The sequence below is a fragment of the Cydia amplana genome, chromosome 19, assembly GCF_948474715.1.
Source record: "Cydia amplana chromosome 19, ilCydAmpl1.1, whole genome shotgun sequence".
In the NCBI taxonomy this organism is placed as follows: domain Eukaryota; kingdom Metazoa; phylum Arthropoda; class Insecta; order Lepidoptera; family Tortricidae; genus Cydia; species Cydia amplana.
Window position 1 is genome coordinate 14,331,126 of NC_086087.1, and position 26,604 is coordinate 14,357,729.

General features: G+C 41.2%; 1 protein-coding gene across 1 annotated transcript; it reads right to left on the bottom strand.

Moving 5' to 3' along the window:
* Window positions 1-164: 164 nt before the first annotated feature.
* LOC134657190 (PHD finger protein 12) lies at window positions 165-26,039 on the bottom strand. The gene is made up of 18 exons (XM_063512743.1): window positions 25,677-26,039; window positions 25,348-25,532; window positions 23,992-24,135; window positions 22,005-22,204; window positions 20,754-20,911; window positions 14,027-14,101; window positions 12,572-12,705; window positions 10,719-10,837; window positions 9,863-10,053; window positions 9,287-9,466; window positions 6,033-6,269; window positions 5,814-5,991; window positions 5,450-5,767; window positions 5,082-5,403; window positions 4,918-5,044; window positions 3,726-3,920; window positions 2,434-2,609; window positions 165-350 (listed from the first exon to the last, which is right to left on the bottom strand). Exons 1-18 carry the CDS (start codon window positions 25,722-25,724, stop codon window positions 188-190), a joined length of 3,150 nt encoding a protein of 1,049 aa, XP_063368813.1. The 5' UTR covers window positions 25,725-26,039; the 3' UTR covers window positions 165-187.
* Window positions 26,040-26,604: the final 565 nt, after the last annotated feature.

Below are 26,604 nucleotides of genomic sequence, written 5' to 3' on the forward strand. Positions count from 1 at the left end.
GCGCGCCGTGCGCCACCAGCGCGCCCCCCTCCCACGCCGCGGGGGCGGGGGGAGGGGGGGCGCAGCGGCAGGGGGGCACGCCGCGCTGGCGGGGGCACTCTGCACCCTGCAATATTACATTCTCTAATGTAGCCTATTACCCCCTACCCCCCTATATCGCGGGCTGGTGGTTGTCGCTCCGGTAGGACTAGGCGCGGGGCTCGGGCACGCTGAACACGAACATGAGACAGCCGAGCTGCAGCAGCGCGCCGTGCGCCACCAGCGCGCCCCCCTCCCACGCCGCGGGGGCGGGGGGAGGGGGCGAGCAGCGGCAGGGGGGGCACGCCGCGCTGGCGGGGGCACTCTGCACCCTGCAATATTACATTCTCTACTATAGTTGGTCGAACCAATTTGTCAGTAAGTAAAAAAGTTTTGGGTGCTAGTACCGGGGTGAGACAAAGATAGTATGATTCTCTCTATGTTTGAAATGAGACGGTCCTTTCACGAACGGGTAGCTAAAAAATAGCTGCATTCTCGTTGCCAGGTTTCGGGGTTGGTCCCGTAGTAAAGTTGCTCAGTATGATCCCAAAACCTCCCCGGCACCAACGATGTAATTCTTTTTTAGCTCCCGTATATACAAAACTCGTCAGCAAATATTCGCACCTAAAACTCTCATCGTCCCCTATTAGGGACCGAAGTAGACATCGATGGCATATAGCAATCAGAATCAGAACATTTATTAATAAAAGCAAATTTCATTTACATGTCAGAAATGGGGTTATAAATATTTACAAGATATGTCACAACAAGTATATACATTCATACAAATTTATAGGTACAGGCAATAATACAAGTAGGTACAATATCAAAAAAAAAAAAAAAAAATATATATATATATATATATATATATATTATAAATACACGTTACTTGGCCGCCCCTGCCGACATCTCACGACATCCCTGCCAACCTTACCCCAAGTTCTCCCTGTTCATCCACCACTTGGGGCTTTCGTACAACACTAGAGTACAGAACTAGTGTTCGACCGAAGATTCAGTTTCGGTTTCGGCCATAAAATCATGTTTCGGCCGTAGTTTCGGTTTCGGCCAAAAAACGGCCGAACCTTTCGGCCAGGTCGAAACATACGAAATAGTACTTCGTACTATGAAACTAAACTATGTGACAAAGACCAAAAGTTGGGGAGCAAGTAGGACAACAATATTTATGTATACAGAAATTAATTGGTTTATTAGAAAACACAATACCCCAAATAATGGCGCCACTGGACGGTCGACGCAGTCTTAAAAATGTGTATAAAAGCGGTCTAATGACGTTTTTTCAACGATTTTATTAAAATCTGGAAAATTTCGGTTTCGGCCGAAACTAGAGCCGAAGCCGAACCTTCGGTTTTGGTTTCGGTTTCGGCAAAAAAACGTGTTTCGGTCGTACACTATACAGTGTGTAAGTCAAATACGGGCAATAAATTAAACCAGATATAGAATTACGAGATACGAGCTTTTCATAGTAACTGCCAACAAGCGTACTTTAAAAAGCTCGTATCCCGTAACGTGTGTGGTGTATTACATTGCGGGCCGAATTATTTTGTATGTTTAAAATTTTCAATGCATTTCTAAGTAAAATCTATCTCAATATACTTTTTAGGTCCTATGCTAACCACCGTTTAAATATTCGCCCGTATTGGATTTACACACTGTATAGAACACACGCTTTACCTGGCCGCCCCTGACCGCATCCGGTGTCTCACGACGTCCCTAACAACCTTACCCCAGGTTTCTCCCTCTTGATCCACCACTAGGGGCACTCATACAACACTATTGTACCTATATAGAACACACGTTTTACCTGGCCGTCCCTGACCGCATCCGGTGTCTCACGACGTCCCTGACAACCTTACCCCAGGTTTCTCCCTCTTGATCCACCACTAGGGACACTCATACAACACTAGAAATAGAACACACGCTTTACCTGGCCGTCCCTGACTGCATCCGGTGTCTCACGACGTCCCTGACAACCTTACCCCAGGTTTCTCCCTATTCATCCACCACTAGGGGCTTTCATACAACACTAAAGTCTATTTTTTTATTCGGTAGACTGAAATGACAGTTCATAGTATGAACATAAAATGTCATTTCATACTATGAAATGTCATTTTAGTCTACCGATTAAAAATTGACTTTAGAGTATAGAACACACGCTTTACCTGGCCGCCCCTGACCGCATCCGGTGTCTCACGACGTCCCTGACAACCTTACCCCAGGTTTCTCCCTATTCATCCACCACTAGGGGCTTTCATACAACACTAAAGTCTATTTTTTTATTCGGTAGACTGAAATGACAGTTCATAGTATGAACATAAAATGTCATTTCATACTATGAAATGTCATTTTAGTCTACCGATTAAAAATTGACTTTAGAGTATAGAACACACGCTTTACCTGGCCGTCCCTGACTGCATCCGGTGTCTCACGACGTCCCTGACGGCCTTGGCTCGGGCTTCGGCCTCGTCGTCCACAACGGGGGCCTCTCGCTCGGAGACATCCATGGTGTATAACACTCCGTCTACTCGGGAGCCCCATTCTGAGTAGTTGATTAGTTCGAAGTGACGGGTCACCTACAAAATTATGTAGTTAATTACGCTTCAAATTATTGGTCTTTAATGTCATAATTCTTCAAAAATTGAAGCCATAAACACATCGATGTCGACACACCTGATTACTGCATAATACCTGGGAGACCGAGCTTTGCTAGGAAAACATATACAAACTCAAAATTTAGAGTTTTCCCAGACAAATGCTCAAAAAAGGGTCTTCGTATTTAAAAACTTTCCAAGAACACATTCTAAATATACCTACATAGTTTTTGGTTATTTTTATTGTGCAATTTTTCTTTTTAAGTAGGTGCAACAGATATTCGGTATTCGGCCGAATAGTAGGCAACATTCGGCCGAATACCGATTATTCGGCAAAGTGGCCGAATAGGCCGAATACCGAATTGTTGCAGAATATTCGTGGCATCTCTAATATATATATAAATAAATAAATAAACAAGAATTGTTCGTGTCATAGAGAAAAAAATACATAGTGCTCACTCCATACATCAGTTTTAGTACCAAAAAAACTATTAGCATGTAGTCTTATGCTGTTGAGATAAGACTTTCCGGTCGGTGCTACATCTATTGTCAAGTAGCAGTACTGATAGTTCCGCTACTCGATGCTAGATGTAGACACTGAAATTAATAGTCTGAACTGATATATGGAGTGAGCACTCTTGTCTTACTATATTTCTCTATGCTCGTGTAAAGGTATAAGATACATTCCAATACGAATGAGCACGACAAACGGCGTGGTGCGTGGTATTCCACCTGTCCAATTTCTTTGTCCAATGTGTATTTGCGTCTCACATTATGCTTAGTGATAGAGTGATACACAATGCACATTGTATCAAGAAATTGGACAAGTGGAATACCGTAGACATGTACGTAAGTCCTAAAAACAGTCTAATGACGCAGGGAAAACTTTAGTAATCTCGCAACAAGCAACAAAATGATGATTTCGCGATAGACCCCGTGCATAAATGTGAGTTAATAAAATGAAGTACCTCGTCATAGAATATGGTGGCGTGCAGACGCGACACGTAGCGGCACTGGGTAGGGTCGAGGACTACATCGCAGCTGAAGTCAGCACCGAAGGTCAGGCGAGATAGTCGCATGGGTATTGGGATAAAGTACCTCGTCATAGAATATGGTGGCGTGCAGACGCGACACGTAGCGACACTGGGTAGGGTCGAGGACTACATCGCAGCTGGAGTCAGCACCGAAGGTCAGGCGAGACAGCCGCATGGGTATTGGCCGGCCTAGACCGTCACCTAGCCCCGACCTGTAAGGAAATATGGCTAGTTTTAATATTAAGACAATTTTAGGTAACTTAATTCAAGTATATATTTGTGGTTTCGCAGGTTAAGTTTCTTGTAATAGAAAGTGTACAATCAGAGAGGCCCCGTGGGAAATTTAATGTGAAAGCTGGTCCCTTGGAAGGATATTATCGTTGGATAGGTGTCTGGAGCGTAAAGAATATAACATTTTTTTACACAGAATATAATTGCACAGAAATTGATCCTTTTTTAGGGTTCCGTACCTCAAAAGGAAAAAACGGAACCCTTATAGGATCACTCGTGCGTCTATTTGTCTGACCGTCCGTCTGTCACAGCCTATTTTCTCCTAAATTACTGGACCAATTAAGTTGAAATTTGGCACACATATGTAAGTTTGTGACCCAAAGACGGACGTGTAACGTACGTAACGTAAAAAAAATTGAATTTTAAATATGGAGGCCATTTTGGGGGGTATATGAAAAAATTAAAAATAAAGTTTTTCAAACTATATCGCGTTATATATCAAATGAAAGAGCTTATTGTAAGAATCTTAATTATGTTTTTTTTTAATAATTTTAGAATAAATAGTTTAGTAGTTATTCAAGAAAATAGGTAATATAATTAGCATCCCCCCCACCCTTTATCTCCGAAACTATTGGGTCTAAAATTTCGAAAAAAATACACAAAATAGTTTTTTACCTACAGATGACAAGAAAACCTATTAGAAATGTGCAGTCAAGGGTGAGTTGGACTTAATGTACGGAACTCTTTTTTAATTATAAATAGCCTTACTCATGGGCATAGATTAGCCGAGGCGAAGACGTGGCCTACGATGGAGCGAGCTCGCCCAGAAGGTTGCCGGGTTATATGAGCTCGGAAATATAATAAAAAATATTATAAAGAAAACTGAGGTGTTTTCCTACCGAAGCAAAAGTTACGTTTATTTCCACGTTTCAACAGTTATCTTACTGTGGCGGGGCAGCTTTCCAGACCGGTATCTCTACCTGTGAATAGGTAGGTACAGATATTAAATTACAATATCATCATACCTGCTGCAGCTTCTGCCACGCCAGCAGCTTGATCAGGCTCTGGTCGAGCTTCTTGAGCTGGTAGTCAACTGCGGCCCGCAACACGTCCGCCCCGCTGGGGGTCTCGCGTCGTCGCTTCACGGGAAATCTCACAGGGACTTTGCGGTCCCTGTAAGTACGTATACCTGCCGGGTCTGAGCACGGGGCAGGCGGCGGCCCGCAGCACCGCCTCGGGGGGCCCCTCGCGTGTGGGCACGCGCGGCGGCGGCGGCGCGGCGCCCCACACGGCGCGGGCTATCCGCTCCCGCTCCGCGCGGGTCAGCAGCTCCGAGGGCAGCGCCACGTGCCGGTAGCCGTGCTTGTATACCTGCCGGGTCTGAGCACGGGGCAGGCGGCGGCCCGCAGCACCGCCTCGGGGGGCCCCTCGCGTGTGGGCACGCGCGGCGGCGGCGGCGCGGCGCCCCACACGGCGCGGGCTATCCGCTCCCGCTCCGCGCGGGTCAGCAGCTCCGAGGGCAGCGCCACGTGCCGGTAGCCGTGCTTGTATACCTGCCGGGTCTGAGCACGGGGCAGGCGGCGGCCCGCAGCACCGCCTCGGGGGGCCCCTCGCGTGTGGGCACGCGCGGCGGCGGCGGCGCGGCGCCCCACACGGCGCGGGCTATCCGCTCCCGCTCCGCGCGGGTCAGCAGCTCCGAGGGCAGCGCCACGTGCCGGTAGCCGTGCTTGTATACCTGCCGGGTCTGAGCACGGGGCAGGCGGCGGCCCGCAGCACCGCCTCGGGGGGCCCCTCGCGTGTGGGCACGCGCGGCGGCGGCGGCGCGGCGCCCCACACGGCGCGGGCTATCCGCTCCCGCTCCGCGCGGGTCAGCAGCTCCGAGGGCAGCGCCACGTGCCGGTAGCCGTGCTTGTATACCTGCCGGGTCTGAGCACGGGGCAGGCGGCGGCCCGCAGCACCGCCTCGGGGGGCCCCTCGCGTGTGGGCACGCGCGGCGGCGGCGGCGCGGCGCCCCACACGGCGCGGGCTATCCGCTCCCGCTCCGCGCGGGTCAGCAGCTCCGAGGGCAGCGCCACGTGCCGGTAGCCGTGCTTGTATACCTGCCGGGTCTGAGCACGGGGCAGGCGGCGGCCCGCAGCACCGCCTCGGGGGGCCCCTCGCGTGTGGGCACGCGCGGCGGCGGCGGCGCGGCGCCCCACACGGCGCGGGCTATCCGCTCCCGCTCCGCGCGGGTCAGCAGCTCCGAGGGCAGCGCCACGTGCCGGTAGCCGTGCTTGGCGAGGCGCGCGCGAGGCACGGCGGCCTGCACCAGCGCCGACACCGAGGGAGACAGCGGCAGCCGCGACCACGGCCCGTGGCACTGCTCGCCCACCAGGATCTGAAATATAATACTAATTAAGCCTTTACTTTCCAATAGATTACATCATCATATGATTACATTCCATGCATAAATATATATTAATTACATTAAAATCACTTCATAACTTAACATATCATTAATTAACTTATCATTAATTAGATAGAAGTTTAGTATTATTACAATGTATAGCATTCATTATTATTTGTATTTTATAACATTATAGACTCATTTTTTAAGTGCATATAAGATGTGATAATTTTAACATTCAGTATATATTTACTATAATTATTTTCTTATTTCTATTGGGCTGTCCATTTTCGGACATAGGCCTCCTCCCTCCTGCATAGTAGAGATCTCACGTTCAATGTAGCAATATTATTATAGTTTTCCAGTTGTGTGTTTGTTGTGTGTGTAGAATCTGGAATATAGTGGGGTCAAAGCAATTTGTCCGTAAATAAGAACAAAACATACTCATCCTTTTCTTTTGGATGCTAGTACTGGTGTAAAATAAAACAGTATGATTCTCTTTGTCTACGTTTCAGATGAGACAGCCCTTTTTCAACGTAGTGTTACATAAACAATATAATTAAGTAAATTAACGATATTAACTTAGCTTTAAAAACTAAAAACTTAGGTAATAATTATAAATATAATATACATTGATAAAATATTGAATGTAATGCATCGCCTTAACGGTATTAGTGCGAGGCGTCGCCTTAACGTCTCGACTGGTTGCAGGACAAGTTTTTCTGCATATGGTCTTTATAACCAGAGCGCTCCGCGGGTCGGAGACATTCCCCCTGCGGAGACGATTGAGGTCGGACGCGCGCTGCGCCCGCACGGATATTATTTCCGTGTCGGGACGCACGCGCCGGTCGCGTCCGACCATATTTAAATATTGATTTTTGTATTGTCTCACAACTACATATTTAGTTGCTTTTGAGATGTTCTTACATTAAATTAAGTGTGTTCGCGCCCCATATACGGGTAAGTTTTGAAGAATGCATTTTAAAACGTTAACGCTTTTAGGTATAAGACATTTTAGTAGTTAGCGATATCGAATAGTGCGTTAAGCTTACAGTGTTAAATGCTTGTTCGTGTTTAGAGTGCCGCAATGCGAGCTAGGTATTGCGTCAGCCTTCTGCCGCGTCATGCTACTTACGGCTACCCTCTTTTAGAATATTGTAATGGAACATTTCCTCTTTTATTGTATTTTATTCTTTCTTCTGTAACTCCGTTCTGATTTTGAGCACCTACACCAACTATATGCGGTTTCCCCTTGCTTTGCTTAATCCCCGGTGCTCATCATCGACGGCAATTAAGTACGGAGGAGCCCAATCTAATGCGGGTCGTTTATCCACAGGGTGCGTTTATTAGATTGAAACCTTTGGCGTCGTGTTGCAAGACCTGCGTCCTCAGTAGCACACGACGGCTCACCCCCATGCGCCCAGGACGAGGTGCCACACCCTACTCGCCGGCCGGCTACCCCCTGTGAAGACGTGAAGCTCGGTTTCCGGGGCCTCCACCACCTTTCGTCAGCGCCGACCACCAGCGCCAGGGCCAGGGGAGTACCAGCGATCCGCGGAAGCGAACCATACGGGCGTAAAGACCTCAGACCTTGAGACTTTTAAATAAATTTGTGTTGGCTAATGGTGATGTTTCAATTTTCAAAGCCGCCATCTTAGTTACCGTCACAATGTTAATTGTGCCTTGCCGGTATCATGTATTTTAAAATAATTCCTATCTAGTAAGTGTTGTTAGCCGCCGCGTCGCGGCGTAACGGTAAAAGTACCGTTATAACATGGCGTCTCATACATTTTGCCCAGCGTGTTATTTAACTTCAGATTATTAATAGCCTTAGCTCACAAGCTTAGTTTATTGCATTTTTATCATTTTAGTTGATCCCCATTATTGTAATTTAATTTCATAATCTTGCACTCTGCTTTTGGTACCTACTTGCCATATCACTTAACCGCTGTAACTCCGTTCTGGTTATGAACACCCACCATCTACTTTTTGCTACTCCCTTGCTTGCTTAGCGTCATCGTTGGGGTTCATACCGAGCGGCCAATTAATACGTGGACATAAAGCTGGACGATGTACATTCTCAACTGCGGCCCGCAACACGTCCGCGCCGCTGGGTGTATTAAGATCATCATCATCATACCTGCTGTAGCCTCTGCCACGCCAGCAGCTTGATCAGGCTCGGGTCGAGCTTCTGGAGCTGGTCGTCAACTGCGGCCCGCAACACGTCCGCCCCGCTGGGTGTATTAAGATCATCATCATCATACCTGCTGTAGCCTCTGCCACGCCAGCAGCTTGATCAGGCTCGGGTCGAGCTTCTGGAGCTGGTCGTCAACTGCGGCCCGCAACACGTCCGCCCCGCTGGGTGTATTAAGATCATCATCATCATACCTGCTGCAGCCTCTGCCACGCCAGCAGCTTGATCAGGCTCTGGTCGAGCTTCTTGAGCTGGTCGTCAACTGCGACCCGCAACACGTCCGCCCCGCTGGGTGTATTAAGATCATCATCATCATACCTGCTGTAGCCTCTGCCACGCCAGCAGCTTGATCAGGCTCGGGTCGAGCTTCTGGAGCTGGTCGTCAACTGCGGCCCGCAACACGTCCGCCCCGCTGGGTGTATTAAGATCATCATCATCATACCTGCTGTAGCCTCTGCCACGCCAGCAGCTTGATCAGGCTCGGGTCGAGCTTCTGGAGCTGGTCGTCAACTGCGGCCCGCAACACGTCCGCCCCGCTGGGTGTATTAAGATCATCATCATCATACCTGCTGCAGCCTCTGCCACGCCAGCAGCTTGATCAGGCTCTGGTCGAGCTTCTTGAGCTGGTCGTCAACTGCGACCCGCAACACGTCCGCCCCGCTGGGTGTATTAAGATCATCATCATCATACCTGCTGCAGCCTCTGCCACGCCAGCAGCTTGATCAGGCTCTGGTCGAGCTTCTGGAGCTGGTCGTCAACTGCGGCCCGCAACACGTCCGCCCCGCTGGGTGTATTAAGATCATCATCATCATACCTGCTGTAGCCTCTGCCACGCCAGCAGCTTGATCAGGCTCTGGTCGAGCTTCTTGAGCTGGTCGTCAACTGCGGCCCGCAACACGTCCTCCCCGCTGGGGGTCTCGCGTCGTCGCTTCACGGGAAATTCGTATTCTATGTCCGAGTCTGAGTGGTCGCTTTCCGTAGATGCGGCTTCCTCCTGAGAATATAAGGAAGTAAATTAACTGTCGTCATACTTAATTTATGTCGCTCACAACATAAAACCCCGCTAAGACAAATGCAATTAGTTAGCACCTAGTTAATAAGAAAAGTTTGCATGCTTCTTTAAGTAAAACTAGCGACCCGCCCCGGCTTCGCACGGGTTAACAAATTATACATAAACCTCCCTCTTGAATCACTCTATCTATTTAAAAAACCGCATCAAAATCCGTTGCGTAGTTTTAAAAATCTAAGCATACATAGGGACAGACAGACAGCGGGAAGCGACTTTGTTTTATACTATGTAGTGACGACGAAATCGCAGACCCACACGCATACGGTCTAGTTGAAATTACGCCTGTGTTCGAAACATACTGTATTTTTATTATAATCTTACCTTAGGCTGTGTGATGGCCTTGAGATCATCAGCGGCGTCCTCCTCGCTGGCCCCCTTGAGGTCCGCGGGCCGCGGTTGAGGCTCCCCGTTGTGCTTGGTGCACGACAGGTTCAAGCAGATGGTGTGTTTGGGGGCATCCTCGTCCTCATCAGACGCCTCATAGTCGCTGGTGGCTTGCAGGTTTTTGAGTACTAAAAACATTCAATCGGGTTATTAATTATATTTCGTTTTTTTTTAGCATTAGCAGGCGTGGCTCACTCCGCGATTTCGTCGCTTTGCTACAGGTAGCTAAAAGTATTTTGGGGAAAGCCATAAGCCGCGCGTGGCGCTGTCGCCACCTAGCGGCCATATGTGCTGATCGTAACAGACGCGTTTTGTTAGAGAGTGAGTCTTCTGTACTTAGTACTATTATTAAAATTTATTGTGGCATTAGAAAGATAGTAAGCGATCTTGACATGTCTTTTTTATCAAAAATCACCATTTAAAAATAAGGCACAACAAATATGTTAGAACTATAAATCATATACGATCTTTTACATTCTTTAGCTTTTATAAATAACAGCGTTTTTCAATATTTCTTAATAAAAAGACGTCAAGATTGTTTACCTTCTTTCTAATGCTAAAAAAACTAACTATATGTAATGTCTATTGTCAAGGAGTTACAGTGCGTGTTCAGATATTTGTGAGAACCTTGGTTGCTCCGATATATCTGATGGCGACTGTACATAGCAAAAAATAGCAATATTTTCTACTATCAAAGAATTCAAAGAAAATAGATATAGCACCATCCGATAATTATCAAAGTCTATAATTACCTGTATAATATATAAATTATTCTGTATTGTATAGGACTGACCGTTTCTACAGCGAACGTATTCGCGACGACTGGGCTGCAGGGGCGGCGGGTCCGCGTAGTGTTGTCGTACCATACCGGGCACGACAACACGCCCGCGTACACCCACTGGCACCTTTACCCTGTATCAAAGACATGTAACTCCGTATAAGAACTAGCGATAGCGACCCGTCCCGGCTTCGCACGGGTTAACAAATTATACTGTTAAACTGTTAGTCTAAGTATATAATTAGTTAAATAGGTTAAGTGTATAAAACTGAGCGCATCTCGCCATCAAACGTAACAGTTTGGCGAGAATATAAATGTTTAGTAATTAAGAAAATATATAAATAAATTAAAAAAAAAATACATAAACCTTCCTCTTGAATCACTCTATCTATTAAAAAAAAGCGGCCAAGTGCGAGTCGGACTCGCCCATGAAGGGTTCCGTATTTAGGCGATTTATGACCTATTAAAAAAAAACTACTTACTAGATCTCGTTCAAACCAATTTTCGGTGGAAGTTTACATGGTAATGTACATCATATATTTTTTTTAGTTTTATCATTCTGTTATTTTAGAAGTTACAGGGGGGGGACACACATTTTATCACTTTGGAAGTGTCTCTCGCGCAAACTATTCAGTTTAGAAAAAAATGATATTAGAAACCTCAATATCATTTTTAAAGACCTATCCATAGATACCCCACACGTATGGGTCTGATGAAAAAAAAGTTTGAGTTTCAGTTCTAAGTATGGGGAACCCCAAAAATTTATTGTTTTTTTTCTATTTTTGTGTGAAAATCTTAATGCGGTTCACAGAATACATCTACTTACCAAGTTTCAACATTATAGTTCTTATAGTTTCGGAGAAAAGTGGCTGTGACATACGGACGGACAGACGGACAGACGGACAGACAGACAGACATGACGAATCTATAAGGGTTCCGTTTTTTGCCATTTGGCTACGGAACCCTAAAAACGTGCCTCGGAAATCAAGAAAGTCATTCTCGGATAGATGGCGCAAACACCTTTGGCCTATGCTCGGCTAGATGGCGTTGACGACACCGTTTCATATTTAACAATACACATAGGTATCAGTGAAAGAACATGGGTCGAAATAATTTATCCATATAGGTATATACATTTATTTGATAGTTTTATACATTTTAATTTTGAGTTTTAATCGTGTGTCGATAGATGACAGTAAATTTACTGTGACTACAAAATTGATGACAGGACCCCTCTATATTATCTATTCTCTTTGGTTTTAGTAATGGAAAATTTCATCATCACACAAATACGTAAGATATATTTTCTCAAAAATGGACGGCAAAGTCGACGTTGCCGGTTAAAAAATTGGTCACGAAGTGCGTAGTTTATGGTCATTCAAAAAATTAAAAAGTTAAAAACATTGCAGTCTCGATTTCGGGACTGCAATGTTGCATACAAATTCCATTATTTAACGAGTTCCAAACTTTTTAAAACTTCAAATGGCCATATCAAATGAAGGTGTAGGTCCAATTAAACAGCCAAACAGATGATCAACACTTATTATTATAATGTTGGTACCGCGACTATTTAGGTGTCTCAAATAGGTTGGCGTATTTTCAGCAGAAAAATACACTTCTTTTTTTTAAAGGCGGCAAAGAAAATATTTTTAACGGTTTTAATTTTTCCAGTGATAATTAGACCGTTGTTCCGGTAAATAATTTCTATTTCTTGCACCATTTTTGAGAAAAGCACTATATATGACTCGGCTGGAAGGCTACTTGCTGGCTTCGGATTCAATTAAACGGACTCCCAAGGTCGTCCGTTTAAAACGAATCCTCAGCCAGCAAGTAGCTACTTCCGAACCTCGACAATAATGTACTATTACCTGAAGGGCGGTCTGTGCGCCCTCGCGCGGCGAATGAAGTCAATCTTGATGGCCTGCTGGTCTGGCGGGGCCGAGAACCGCTCCCACAGCGCCACGCGCTCCGACGCCGACACAGAGTTCACCAGCTTCCAATCCTGCAACACAAACGTCCATATCACATTCCTGCTGTTCCGTATTCATGATTGACGTCATCAGGCTTAAATACGGCTTGGTAGCAGGGTTCGAAATTATCCAGATAATTGTAGTCCAGTGAATAGGGATGTTTCCTGTACTTAAAATAAATTATTTCAAACCGTGCACGAAATAAAGCACCAGATAATTTATTAGAAAAACATAGACAGCAGCTATTTTTAAACACAATTTGTATTTAATAAATCGGATTGAAGTATAAAAAGTAGGTGAGTTTACCGTGACGTCACTACATTCGTTTTCATATAAATTCCATATTAACAAATCGTTTTGACAGTTCTAAAAAAGAAGCTGATTTGACTAGTAGGAATGTAGCCTATTATAATAGGATAATTGAATTTTTTTTATGAATGGTATCAGTCGATCAGGTTTGATATTAAACTTTCGTGAAACATATTTTCGAACTGTTTATACGACATGTCGCCAATAGCGACTAAAAATTCGATCAAGTTTGTTTTGAGGATCAAATGTCTGTATGGGACCCATTGTCTTAAAGCAATACAAAAGTCACAAATGATGGTCAAAGTCTGGCACTCGCACTTTACTGACGAAACGCTTCGAACAAAATGGCAATACATCGTGACGTCATCATATAACGTTAGAAGCCGTTTCAATGTATGGAAAACATTTGTCGGTGAAATATTGCGTTCCCATATACTTTTTTAAATTTCCAATGTACTGTTATAAATTGCTCATTTTCTATCTATTTAACCCTTTATAAGGCATAAGAGTGTCAGGAATTATGCTAATTTGAACCCTATCGCTTTGAAATAAAGTTCAAAATCACGTGGGAAATGTATTCCCTCTGCCTTATAAAGGCTTAACTAGATTCAGTAATAAATTCAACATGTGTCAAATACCCTATTATATCGCGATAATTCACGCATCACATCACAGGTATGGATGGTCAAGCCAATTTGTCACTAAATAAGAATCAAAAAAAAAACTATACTCATCCTTTCCTTTTGGATGCTAGTACTAGTGTAAGACAAAGATAGTATGATTCTCTCGGTCTTTGTTTGAAATGAGACAGTCCTTTCACAGTCTATATATTTATTTTCATTGAGTTCTTTGATAGTAAATAATAATGATTGGGGCGTTTTTTATATTTTAGGTTATTATCAAATCGATAATTATCCAGCATAAAAATCACGATAGTTATCAAGATAACTATCATTGATAATTATCCTTTCGAACCCTGCTTGTTAGCATTTATAAAAAATTTTTTGAAATCAAATATAATTAAGACTATTAAGAGAAACTTACGATATATTGTTCCACATGATTGGGGCACATCCAACGGCCGGTCGGCAACGCCGTCAGCGGCGGGTCCAGGCAATCCTGTACAACACAACATAAACTCCGATTTGTCACGAACACAAGACAAAAATATTATGATAAGGAAATAGATTCATCCAAACGCTACATTAATATTTAACAAAATTGAGAAATAAATGTTTGTTATATTTACGTTTTTTCTAAAAAAACATTTCTAAGCGTATACCACCCTAGCCTTGTTTCGCCGGCGCGTGCGGTCAACGACCCGCGCGTTGAAGGTTGCTCTAAGATTATTGCATGTGTCAGGTCGTTTGCTGTTTAAGGTGACGGTAGAGGTGGGTAAATTTTCAGATTCTGTCAATTTACCCCATTTCACACACAAGCGCACTTCACGCACACTACCTCACTTTACTGGGACAGGTCATTGACCCATCAAGTTTTTTTAAGATAGCGTTTTGAGTTTAGTGTTAACCACTGACCTCTTTTGAGGAACAGAAACTGTAAAAACGTTCCATTGAAAGAAGAAAGAGAAACAATACATTAAATCTTGCTCTCCTTGTCTGTTCATGTCACACGTGACGTATTTAAATTCTAATTTAATTCATTTGATTGTTAATTATTTTCTGCATTTTATGGCTTTGTCGAGATACGCGTTTTGTAAAGTTAAACCGAATAAACCCAGATGTCATTAAGTCAGATGTAAAATGTTATTTACTACTTACTACTCTATACGGTTATTCATAAGGCGAAAAATCAATTCAATTAAAAATTTAAATAAATAAAGTTTCGGCAGGGTGGAAATTTAATTAAGGCCGACAAAATAAAATTTAATAATATATGTCGGCTGATGTACCCCTAAGATCTTTACAGATTTACTTGTACGAGTATCGTATATTCGCTATTTATTTTGCTATTAAATTTATACAATTAAAATAAATAATTAAATATTATACTGGCATTCCACCGCTATTATTTCAGTGCTGAACTGATTATCTTCGATCGTAGCCTTGATGATGTAGTTGTACTTACACTTACGGCGGTAGGAGCGGCAATGAACCCCGCGCAGCGTAGAACGAGAGGTGCGTTGGGATAAGTGCATATACATATAATTCTTCGTGCGTCTGTCTGTCTGTCCGTCCGTCTGTCACAGTCTATTTTCTCCGAAACTACTGGACCAATTCAGTTGAAATTTGGCACACATATGTAAATTTGGCACACAAATGTAAATTTTTGACCCAAAGATGGACGTGTAACGTAAATAAAATGTATTTTAGAGAATTTGAAATACGGTAGCCATTTTTGGGGGGGGGGGGGTAAATGAAAAAAATTAAAAAATATGTTTTTTAAACTATATAGTGTTACATATATCAAATAAAAGAGCTCATTGTAAGAATCTCAAAGATATATTTTTTTATAATTTTAGGATTAATAGTTCAGCAGTTATTCATGAAAATAGGCAAAAAATGATCATTCTCCGCCCACTTTCTCCGAAACAACTGGATCTAAAATTTTGAAAAAAATACACAAAGTAGTTCTTTACCTATATATGTCAGGAAAATCTATAAGAAATGTGCAGTCAAGCGTGAGACGGACTTAATATACGGAACCCTTAGAATGCGAGTCCGACTCGCACTTGTTTTTGTTTAGCTCTTATTAGGTTTAAGGAGTTTTATGAGTGAAAAAAGAAGTTTTTTGTTTTATGTGCCCGCGTTATTGCCGATCGATTGTGTTTTAAACGATAATTAGACAAAAAAACTTGTTTTTCACCAAACGAATATAGATCCCCATGACACATCTTCCAAGTCGCCTTTGGATAGGCTTAATTTTAAAAATAATTGAAATAATGTTCTATATCATTCATACTTGCAAAAAAAGACTAAAAATAATTTACGTGACCAATGCTTATTATTAGTAAATATCTTACAATTTAATATCTGATATATCACACGATACAAAAAAATGGCCGCAAAGTTAAAAGTTTATTTATTTACGTTACTAGTCCATCTTTGGATCACCGACTCTTTGTCATATGTGAAAAATGTGTACCAAATTTCAATTGAATTAGTCTATTAGGGGCAGACACACGAGTGATCTTAAAAGGGATTTTTATCTTGAATGATTTGTATGTACTTACCCCAACGCACCTCACGTTCCACGCGGCGCAGCGTAATCAGTAAGTACCTAATAATTAGTGTCCGACCGAAACACAAATTTCTGTATATATAAATATTGTTGTCCTACTTGCTCCCCAACTTTTGGTCTTTGTCACATAGTTTAGTTTCATAATACGAAGTACTATTTCGTATGTTGCGGCCAGGCCGAAAGATTCGGCCGTTTTTTGGCCGAAACCGAAACTACGGCCGAAACATGATTTTATGGCCGAAACTGGCCGAAACCGAAACCGAAACCGAATCTTCGGTCGGACACTACGAATAATCACAATGGTCTTAAGTACCACAGACCCTACTGTCGCTTAAGTCCTTTATGACAATCTCTGCCTATTAGAACTTATAAAAAAAAAAGAAACCGAGTAATTATATCCAACTACCGAACCTGCTTACAAATTTTCTCGAGATATTTGAGAAATGTGATATGCAAAGGAGAAAATTCGAACAAACGAAAGTATTTTTGCCCAAGCTGAAACGGAGACCTTCGCCTACGCTCGGTCAGTGATGGTTTAGGTACAGTCAGCTGCAGGTCACCCCTGCATAGAAGATTGTATGCAGGGGTGGTACCTTTTCTCTGCAGCTGACTGTACACCTATAAAAAATTGTACCTGCTGCAATTTTATACCGGTACCGTACTTTATATTTCAACAGGTATAGTACCTTCAAAACGAAGCGGTATTGATAAATAATAACGGTACCGTACCGCCTATAAATAATAATAATAATTCAGCCTATATACAGGGTGGTCCAAACCTTGACGTCCAAAAATTTTTTTTTAGATTCCTCACGTCGTGGGCTATCAGAATATACCCCATGTATGATAGCCGATTTTTCGTAGTTATCGAGTTATGATTTTTTTTTACTTTTAACTTTTCATATGAAATTCCGGGGTTCCCATACAAAGTGGCTAAAAAATAACTGCATTTCCGTTGCCAGGGAGGTTTTGGGATTATACTGAGCAACTTTTACAATGGGGCCAATCCCGAAACCGCGAAAAAAAATTACCCTTCCATAGAAAATGGACTAGCCAAAATGTATAAAAAGCCATTTTTTTTTCGCGATTTCGGGGTTGGTCCCATAATAAAAGTTGCTCAGTATAATCCCAACACCTCCCTGGCAACGGAATGCAGTTATTTTTCAGCCACTCTGTATGGGAACCCCGGAATTTCATAGGAATAAGAATAAGAATAGAATAAGAATAAGAATTGTTTATTGCCACATACATGAACATAAAATAGAGTTAGAATTACTTACATAATAAAATAAAACAGTTGTTATCATATACAAAACAAAAGTGAGAAGATCTTTGTATTAGGCAAAGGGTTCCAGTCTCAGCGTGTGCCGGGCCTAGGTGCCCGGCGCTGGTTTTCAGACCGGTCCCAGACTAAGGACGGTCGGAGAATATTACCTACATAGGAAAAGTTAAAAGCTTAAAAAATCATAACTTGAAAACTACGAAAAATCGGCTAACATACATATGGGGTACATTATGATAGCCCACGATTTTTGGACGTCACGGTTTGGACCACCCTGTATAGACAATAATCTCAACGCTAACCCAATGCGGATTGGGGACTTCACACACAGCTTTGAATTTCTTCGCAAATGTATGCACTACGAGTATGCAGGTTTCCTCACGATGTTTCCTCCTTCACCGAAAAGCTAGTGGTAAATATCAAATGATATTTCGTACATAAGTTCCGAAAAACTCATTGGTACGAGCCAGGATACCAATGAGTTTTTCCTTACCGCTTATACCGTAAAGAAATAATGCAGTCTCTGCTTTGCACGATTATTGTGTGGACATAATTCTTATAATCACCGAAACATACATACCTCTACGCACAGAATGTCATTGAAATAAAACATTGTTTTTTATAGTAAATTAATATAACATTCGATTTATACACATAACAATAAGCAGGCCAGGCCGCAGCGATATTGGCCTGTAAGCTTCATCTCGGTCTCCAAATCCGCAAAACTCGCTGGTACTAAATGCTGGTCTTGCCGTTATTAATTATCTTGATTCTTGAAGATTATCAGAACAGTACGTTACGTAATCGCATACATAGACGGAACGAACGTCAACAAAGTAGGTGTAGACACTGCAAGTCTTTAGGTATTAAACGAATTACGCTTCGTATTAATAGATGAGTAATATTTAAATGAACATATAATATTCTCTAACATAAATACAAGATTACAATTAATTGACATCAAAAGTCATTGACGTACAGAAGTCATATACATTTTTATAATGACGCAAAATTGATACCAGCATAATGAAAATCAATCCCAATCAGTAAAACGAGTCTTTAAACTTTTTTCATTTTAAGCGGGTTTTGAAGGAACAAGTCACTTAAATTCGATTGTAATCGTATCGTTTTAGGATAATTTACTGCTGTTTTCGACCGTTACGACTCGTAAATAACAACAACTCACATTTAAAATTTGACTGGAGCTCGACGTGATTATATTTATTTACCCTATTTTATGAAATACAATTTATCTACTGGTATACATTTTCGTATGCGTATATGATGAAATGTCTTTATTAATGTCAAAAACGAGCTATGACGACGTACACGTCTGCTTCGATGCAAGGCCAACGGCCATCTGACTCGAAGAAGAGTTTTGAGTGATGTCGTCAATGTATGGAAATTATACGAAAGTTTACATTTGGGATTGAATTTCTGTGTTGTATTTGTGAGTAAAAATATAAGTAGATAATAATCTGGTAGTTTAGTTATCTAGCCTTCAAAATCCCACAACAACTCAATTACTGTCAAAGACAAAACTGTAATGCGTCTTGCTCAAACGGAACTCCATATTTTGATTTTTGGACACTTTTAGTGTCGATTTGTAGAGAATTACAGGAAATAAAAAAAAATATCGCGTGAAGAGCCGGTACACGGCTTCTTCGTAAACAGATTTACGTATAATTTAATGCAGTTATTAATCATTCATTGAACAAATTGATTGCACAAAGTGAGGTCTAAATCGAAAACGTCATATACTGTCCCCTTAAGGTGTACAATACTCTTCTGAGTATTGTATAGGCTACATGACTAATTTTCATTTATGGTATCAATCGATCGGGTTTGTTTTTAGGATCAAATGTCTATATAGGACCCATTGCATTAAAGTAACACAAAAGTCAGAAATTGTAGTCAAAGGCCGACAGTCGCACTTCACTCGCGAAGCGCGTATACAAAACGACAAGGGAACGTGACGTCAAGGTCTCTGGGAGCCCCCTTACTTTTATGGTTTTTGGAAGTAAAAAAAAAACTTCTGTATTTTTGTAATTTTTCAATATTTTATTTGAATATCCACATTATTGTGATAAATTGCTCGTTTGCTATCTATTTTACTAGATTTTGTTATAAAATTCAACATGTGTCATCATCCCTATTGTACACCTTAAGGCTCCGTTAACGATTTTAGGGCCAAAATGTAAAATTGATAGATTTAGTCGTTGAAATTGTACTCCTTTTGTTACGTAATATCTAAATAACAAGTATTGGTTTCTATTAAAACGTCTTTTCATCTTGCCTTTTAATAATCAGGTCCCAAGCGTGCGTCACCGGAAATATATGACGAGAAGGGGCAGTTTTTAAAAATTCATCAAAAAATTATAGTCATAAATTATAAAAAATGATGTATAAGAACAGTTTCAGGAAATGTTGTAGATTGTTTAAGTATCAAAATTACGTTGAAATTAAGTCGATTTTCACGAAAATTTTCACTTGTTTTGAAGTAATTTCTGGTGAAAATTGATTTCGTCTAACTTTCATTTACTCTTGTTCAATATCATATAACAAAAATGTAGTCTATGAAAGTTGGAGTACAGGATATGTGTAATACAAAATTACCATTTTTAGCAGTCCAAACTTTACGAAATTTACAAATAAGATCGACTAAATCAGTGCTTTACGCGCGTTTACCTAAACGTCTATCAGAAAAAAAATCATTACTAATTTAGTGAGTCAGTTTTCAAAAAAATGATCTGTACAAATGCAAGATAAGAAGACGTGCTAATAGATACCAGTTGTTGTTTCTATTACGTAACAAAAGGTGGACAATTTCATTGACTCAATCTATCCATTTTACATTTTTGCGACTAAAATCGATACCGGCCTCTTAACGGTTCAGGTATAAAACTACTACGGAAACGTATCTATACTACGTGACCCTTTCGGGGGGATCATTAGAACACGCTTGATCACGAGGTCTTGGGATTTTCGTCACCTAGTCGTCACTAGGCCGTTGCCGTTCAATTGTTATTATAGTCATAGAGAAATATAGTAAGACAAGAGTGCTCACTCCATACATCAGTTTTGTTACCAAAAAGACTATTATTTTCAGTGTCGACATCTAGCATCGAGTAGCAGAATTATCATAACTGCTACTTGACAATAGATGTAGCACCGACCGGAAAGTCTTATGCTCAACAACATAAGGTACCAAAACTGATGTATGGAGTGAGAAATCTATGTATTTTTTTCTCTAAGTTATAGTGTAGATATAAGCAAGGTCTATAGTCATACCTGGTGGAACAGTAGCGGGCAATAGTCGCAAGCCAACAGCGGAGCTGCTTTGCAAGTGCCGCGACACACGAAACAGGACTTAGCCGGTAGAGGCACGCAGCCCCAAGCATCCACCGTCACTAGGCCGTTGCCGTTCTTGCCGTTGCCATTGCCGTTTTCTGGAAAAATAATTTAATTTAAACTTTTGACCGTTTGTTATACACAAAAATGACATTCACACACCACACTGAGATCTAATGCAAGCTATTCGATCTTCCTCGCGTTGTCCCGGCATTTTGCCACGGCTCATGGGAGCCTGGGGTCCGCTTGGCAACTAATCCCAGGAATTGGCGTGGGCACTAGTTTTTACGAAAGCGACTGCCATCTGACCTTCCAACCCAGAGGGTAAACTAGGCCCGTATTGGGATTAGTCCGGTTTCCTCACGATGTTTTCCTTCACCGTTTTCTAATGCAAGCTATTAAATACATATAAACCCCAGCAATCGGCATCTGCAGACGAAATGTGTTGTTCGCGTATCTATTCTGCGATAGTCACAGATTTGAAAACGTCTTTCCACTATCTGCTGTGTAAAAAATCTGAATTTCTTTAGACATTAGCCCTACCTGAGGATAGCCTAGAAACTAATGTACAGTCATCACTAGGGTTGAGGGCGAATGAAAAAGTTAGACTCTAGGAATCCTATTTATTTATATTTATTTAAGCCATTTAATTCCTTAATAACAATCCTATAGAAAGCCAAAAACTGGGCCAGAATGGAAAGCACTACCCTAGGGGTGGTCATAACCAGTGATCGGGGATTTCTATGCCACTCCGCGGGATATCAAGTCGAAATGGTAATATGGATACGCCACTTGGCCCGCGATAGGAACAAAACTGTTCGAAAAGTAAACGCTATTTCGGTGTTGGTAATTCGTTTATAAAATAAAGGACTGTAAAAAACATGGGTCTCGACTCGGTCGTTGAAAGGCAATGCAAAACTGATAAGGTAATGCGAGCTTAGTGGTTTTATTGATATATTCAATTGATCTGTAATCAAATTTTCAATTATTAATATTAATAATATATGCAATGCATGATTAATTGATTAACAGTAACATGCCAAAACACTCTCCTATATCGCACACGAATCCCGGATTCCCGCGGCATATCCATACTAGCATAATGATTGAGGTCATTCACCCCAAGTGGCATAGAAATCCCCGATCACTGGTCATAACCCTCAGACATGAGGATTCAACATGAAACCTTACCTTTTTCAGTCCCAGGGAAAGGACAAGGCACACGCATCTCCCTGGGCAGCTCGAACTGGCGCGGGTTCATCACTTTGGCTGCCTTCACGAGGATCTCCATAGGGGTCAGCTCCTTATCTTCCTTCTCTCTCTCCTTGCTGTCCTTGTCTTTCTCATCTTCTTCAGTCTTCTTGGTGGAGTTTGAACGGTTGCGAAGGGACCTGGTAAAAGATAAAAGTTAATTTTGAAATTTTTAGAAATGTCAAACATTTGCAATCAACAAGACGATGTAGAATGATAGTAACGGTAGCCCTAAATTCTTTATTGAGGCCATAATGGTAAAGAGACTGAATTTTCCAAGCTTTCAGTAAAAAATCATTACAGCCGGCCCTCAAGGCCCATATGTTCCGGGCCCTAAACGCTCAAGGTGCGTATCAATATTTTTTCGCGATTTAGTGGTTATTTTCAAGGCTCGGAACCGGTTTTTTCTTCATACAAAACCGGTATTATTTCGTTCTTTGGTTTATTATTTCATTTTTAATGGGACAAACTAATATGTAATACGAAGTTGTTACCTAAATACATGATTTAGTCGTAGGACTAAACTACGTAGGTAAAGAGCATAAAATAATTAAAAATACTGGGCTATTTTGAGTTATTTCAAAAAGGTTTACTAGGGTAATTCGCCAGTAACTGGCCACTTTTAGTAACTGGCCGCCCTAAACTAAAAATGAATTCTATTCATCTATAAACAGAATTCATTTTAGTATAAGGCTTCAATAACTGGCCACCTTATACTAAAATGAATTCTATTTATAGGTGAATAGAATTATTTTTAGGTTTGGGGTGGCCAGTTACTGGCGAATTACCCTATGTCAGTGGTGGGCAAACTTTCCTCATGAGGGGCCAATACTTGAAGGAATTTCAGAGGAGGGCCAGATTTATAGCAAAAAGGCATTTTTAGGGTTCCGTAGCCAAATGGCAAAAAACGGAACCCTTATAGATTCGTCATGTCTGTCTGTCTGTCTGTCTGTCCGTCTGTCCGCCGTATGTCACAGTCACTTTTCTCCGAAACTATAAGAACTATACTGTTGAAACTTGGTAAGTAGATGTATTATGTGAACCGCATTAAGATTTTCACACAAAAATAGAAAAAAAACAATAAATTTTTGGGGTTCCCCATACTTAGAACTGAAACGCAAAAATTTTTTTTTCATCAGACCCATACGTGTGGGGTATCTATGGATAGGTCTTTAAAAATGATATTGAGGTTTCTAATATCATTTACAGTACATATGAGGCTACTTTTCCGCACTAGTGCGTAAAATAGCACTTTTCGTGCGTATGTCGAAACTTTAAAGTGCCATATGTACTGTAAAACGTTGTTCGATACACGTGCGAATAGGTAATTCGCAACTCGTGTCGATTTAAAACACTCCCTTCGGTCGTGTTTTAATTTATCGCCACTCGTTTCGAATGTCCTCTTTTTCGCACTTGTATCGAAAATAACTATTTTTTCTAAACTGAATAGTTTGCGCGAGAGACACTTCCAAAGTGGTAAAATGTGTGTCCCCCCCCCCCCCCCTGTAACTTCTAAAATAACAGAATGATAAAACTAAAAAAAATATATGATGTACATTACCGTGTAAACTTCCACCGAAAATTGGTTTGAACGAGATCTAGTAAGTAGTTTTTTTTTAATACGTCATAAATCGCCTAAATACGGAACCCTTCATGGGCGAGTCCGACTCGCACTTGGCTGCTTTTTTATTACATCGCTGGTCATATGTACACATTTTTTCGAAGGACCGACGGCGGCGGGCCGGATAAAACCCTTTCGGGCCGGATCTGGCCCGCGGGCCGTACTTTGCCCACCACTGCCCTGTCATAGTAACCCACAATCACCCAGTAAAAATGCCTAGGTGAATTCTATATGTACATGTTATAAAATGGATGACAATTATGACAACCCTCGACCAAAACCGGCGGGGATGTTCAGCTAACTTGCCTGGTCTTCTTGTCGGAGTCCTTGCTGTCGGCCGGCGAGACGGCGCGGCTGCTGCGCGCGGAGGGGGGCTGCTCGTCGGAGCCCTGGCATTCGCGGCACAGCCACAGTCCGGCTGGGATGTCGTTTGCATCCAGCGGTGGGTCACTGAGTAAGTTAATGGGTAACATTTGAGACACCCATATAACTGACAAAAGTAAGCTTGCCAGATTATATTTATGTATCCATTCGCTTGAGGTAGAAGAAGAAGATGTATTTATTGTCACAACACAACAGCGAATACAGGACACACAATATAAAAAAAAAGAAGTTATGTTTACCCATAAATGTATTTTCCCATGTATTTTCATATTTTAATGTTCAGGTTTATATAATCCAATTAAGGAAACTGTAAGTCTACTACATTACTAAATGCTATTGTATCCAATGTAGCAATACGAGACTGTTTGTTTCTAAATAAATAAAATAAAAAATAATAAATAAAAATAAACATTAGGTACACCTATTATCCAAAAACTTAACCAGACTATTGTAACTTAATAACTAAACATTTGCTGTGACAAATGGTTTGGGCGTCAGCATAATGCTGCCAGCATCAACTCAGCATGAGTGACACTGCAGCGCTGTTTTTCAGCCCAGACCAGGTTACCAATTAAAATAAATTAAATTAGCTCCGTACTTAACATCTACACAACACAAATACAATACAATAAGTAGTACCTATTACCACATGGAAATGGATAAATATTATCTGCCAAGCTTACTTTTGTCAGTAGAAAAAAGCGGCAAATTTGAAAAATGTAGGCGCCAAGGGACAATCACCCACAAAAAAATTTAATATCTCCCTTTTTTACTGAGAAATTAGTTTTCCCAATTTACCAGACCAGTCAGAACCTTTGAGAATGTGCAAAATTTTGTAAAGCTTTGGTTTCCTCCAAAAGCGGTGCCGTCATATAGCGGCCGTCTCCATACAAATACTATGACATCCATATTTAGCCGTATTATTTAGTATGGAGACTATATGACTAGGCCGCTATATGACGGCACCGCTATCCTAGGAAAACTGATCTTTAGTATTGTTGTGTTTGTGTTTTGTTGATGGGAAGTTGTCAACTTTATATTTTCCGTGGAATTATCATTGTAACACGAGTATGAGTTTTTATAGGCATGTCCTTTATAAAATATCCTATGGGGTGGACATGCATCTAATTAGATCCCAATAAATAAGATACTAAAAACATTACATTGGGGGTTAGGAGAATAATGAAGCTCTAAAATTATACCCACCCATACATAAACATGCCTTATTTATATAACTTTTACACATTTTAATATTCTGGTATATATGAAACAACTCACTAGCAACCAAGATGGAAACTAGCCGGACAGCGGTCGCAGCAGATAAGGTCCCCGCCTTCGCCGCACGCATCACAGGAATCGCGGTTATGACCTTTGCCAGGCCTCTTGTAATAAGGATGCTGGGGTTTCTTGCTCTTCTGGTTATTCACCTCCTCGTCTGGCGGCTTAATCAACGCCTTTATAAGCTAAAACACAAAAATAACTCGTCAGAAAGCGTACGCGACACTTATTTGGAGTTAACTACAATTTATAACGCTCAATATAAAATGGCGCCAGAGTATCAAAATACCAAACTTGAGAACTCATAGAAATAGTTTAAAACTACTTACCGGCATAAGACCGCCTGACGTATCAAGATCATAGCTCACGTTAGACATTATTAACGCTTATTAAAGCTTCAATAAAGGTTTCTTACGGAGTTATGCCGAAAAATCGCACAGTAAAAAAAGAAGTTTAATGGGACACAGAATTGTCACATACACTGTAATGTTGATGTGTTTAGGGACACATTTTGAATTATATAGTTATTTAATCAACAAAATAATGAATTTGGATGTCGAATATTCACCAGAAAGTCTGAAAATTTGCTTAATATACAATCAACAATACCGACAGATTTCGATATTAAAGATGGCCGCTAAGCGTGTAGTTTGACAGTTGACAGTAGTGATGTACGCAAAATCGGTAAAGTTACGGTTTTCTCATACACACTCATATGCACAAACATTAATTATATTAATCACGTCCTATTCAAGCTCATAAACTATATTATGTTTAATTTTATTATTTAAAAAATACAGTAATACTTTAGGTTAAAAAACACTTTAATTGCATTTTTGTACTTTATTTTTATGTTGTAACATATTTGAAGCTTTGACTGGCCACACTTTCAATGTTGCAAGACGAAACGTAAAAAATATACAACTTTTTATTATTTTATTTTTTAAATTTTTATTAAAATAAAAAAAGTTTTTGTTTTATACGTTTTATTAAGTAGCTCATTCATATTTCTTTTAGTAGTTAATCAAATCAAATCGTTGGTTAGTTACTAAACTTCTTAAATGCAATAAAAATTAAACCACCCAAGTACCAATACTTATTAAACCCGTTTTTCTTTCTCTTTTGTATGTTTAATCTTGGTTTTATTAAATTTTAGTCGAGGAGTCACGGAATTTTAAATTACAGATCACAAATTACAAAACATGAACCTTTTGTATGAAATGGTAGCCGTTGAAGCAAGGACCTGGCAACAATTTT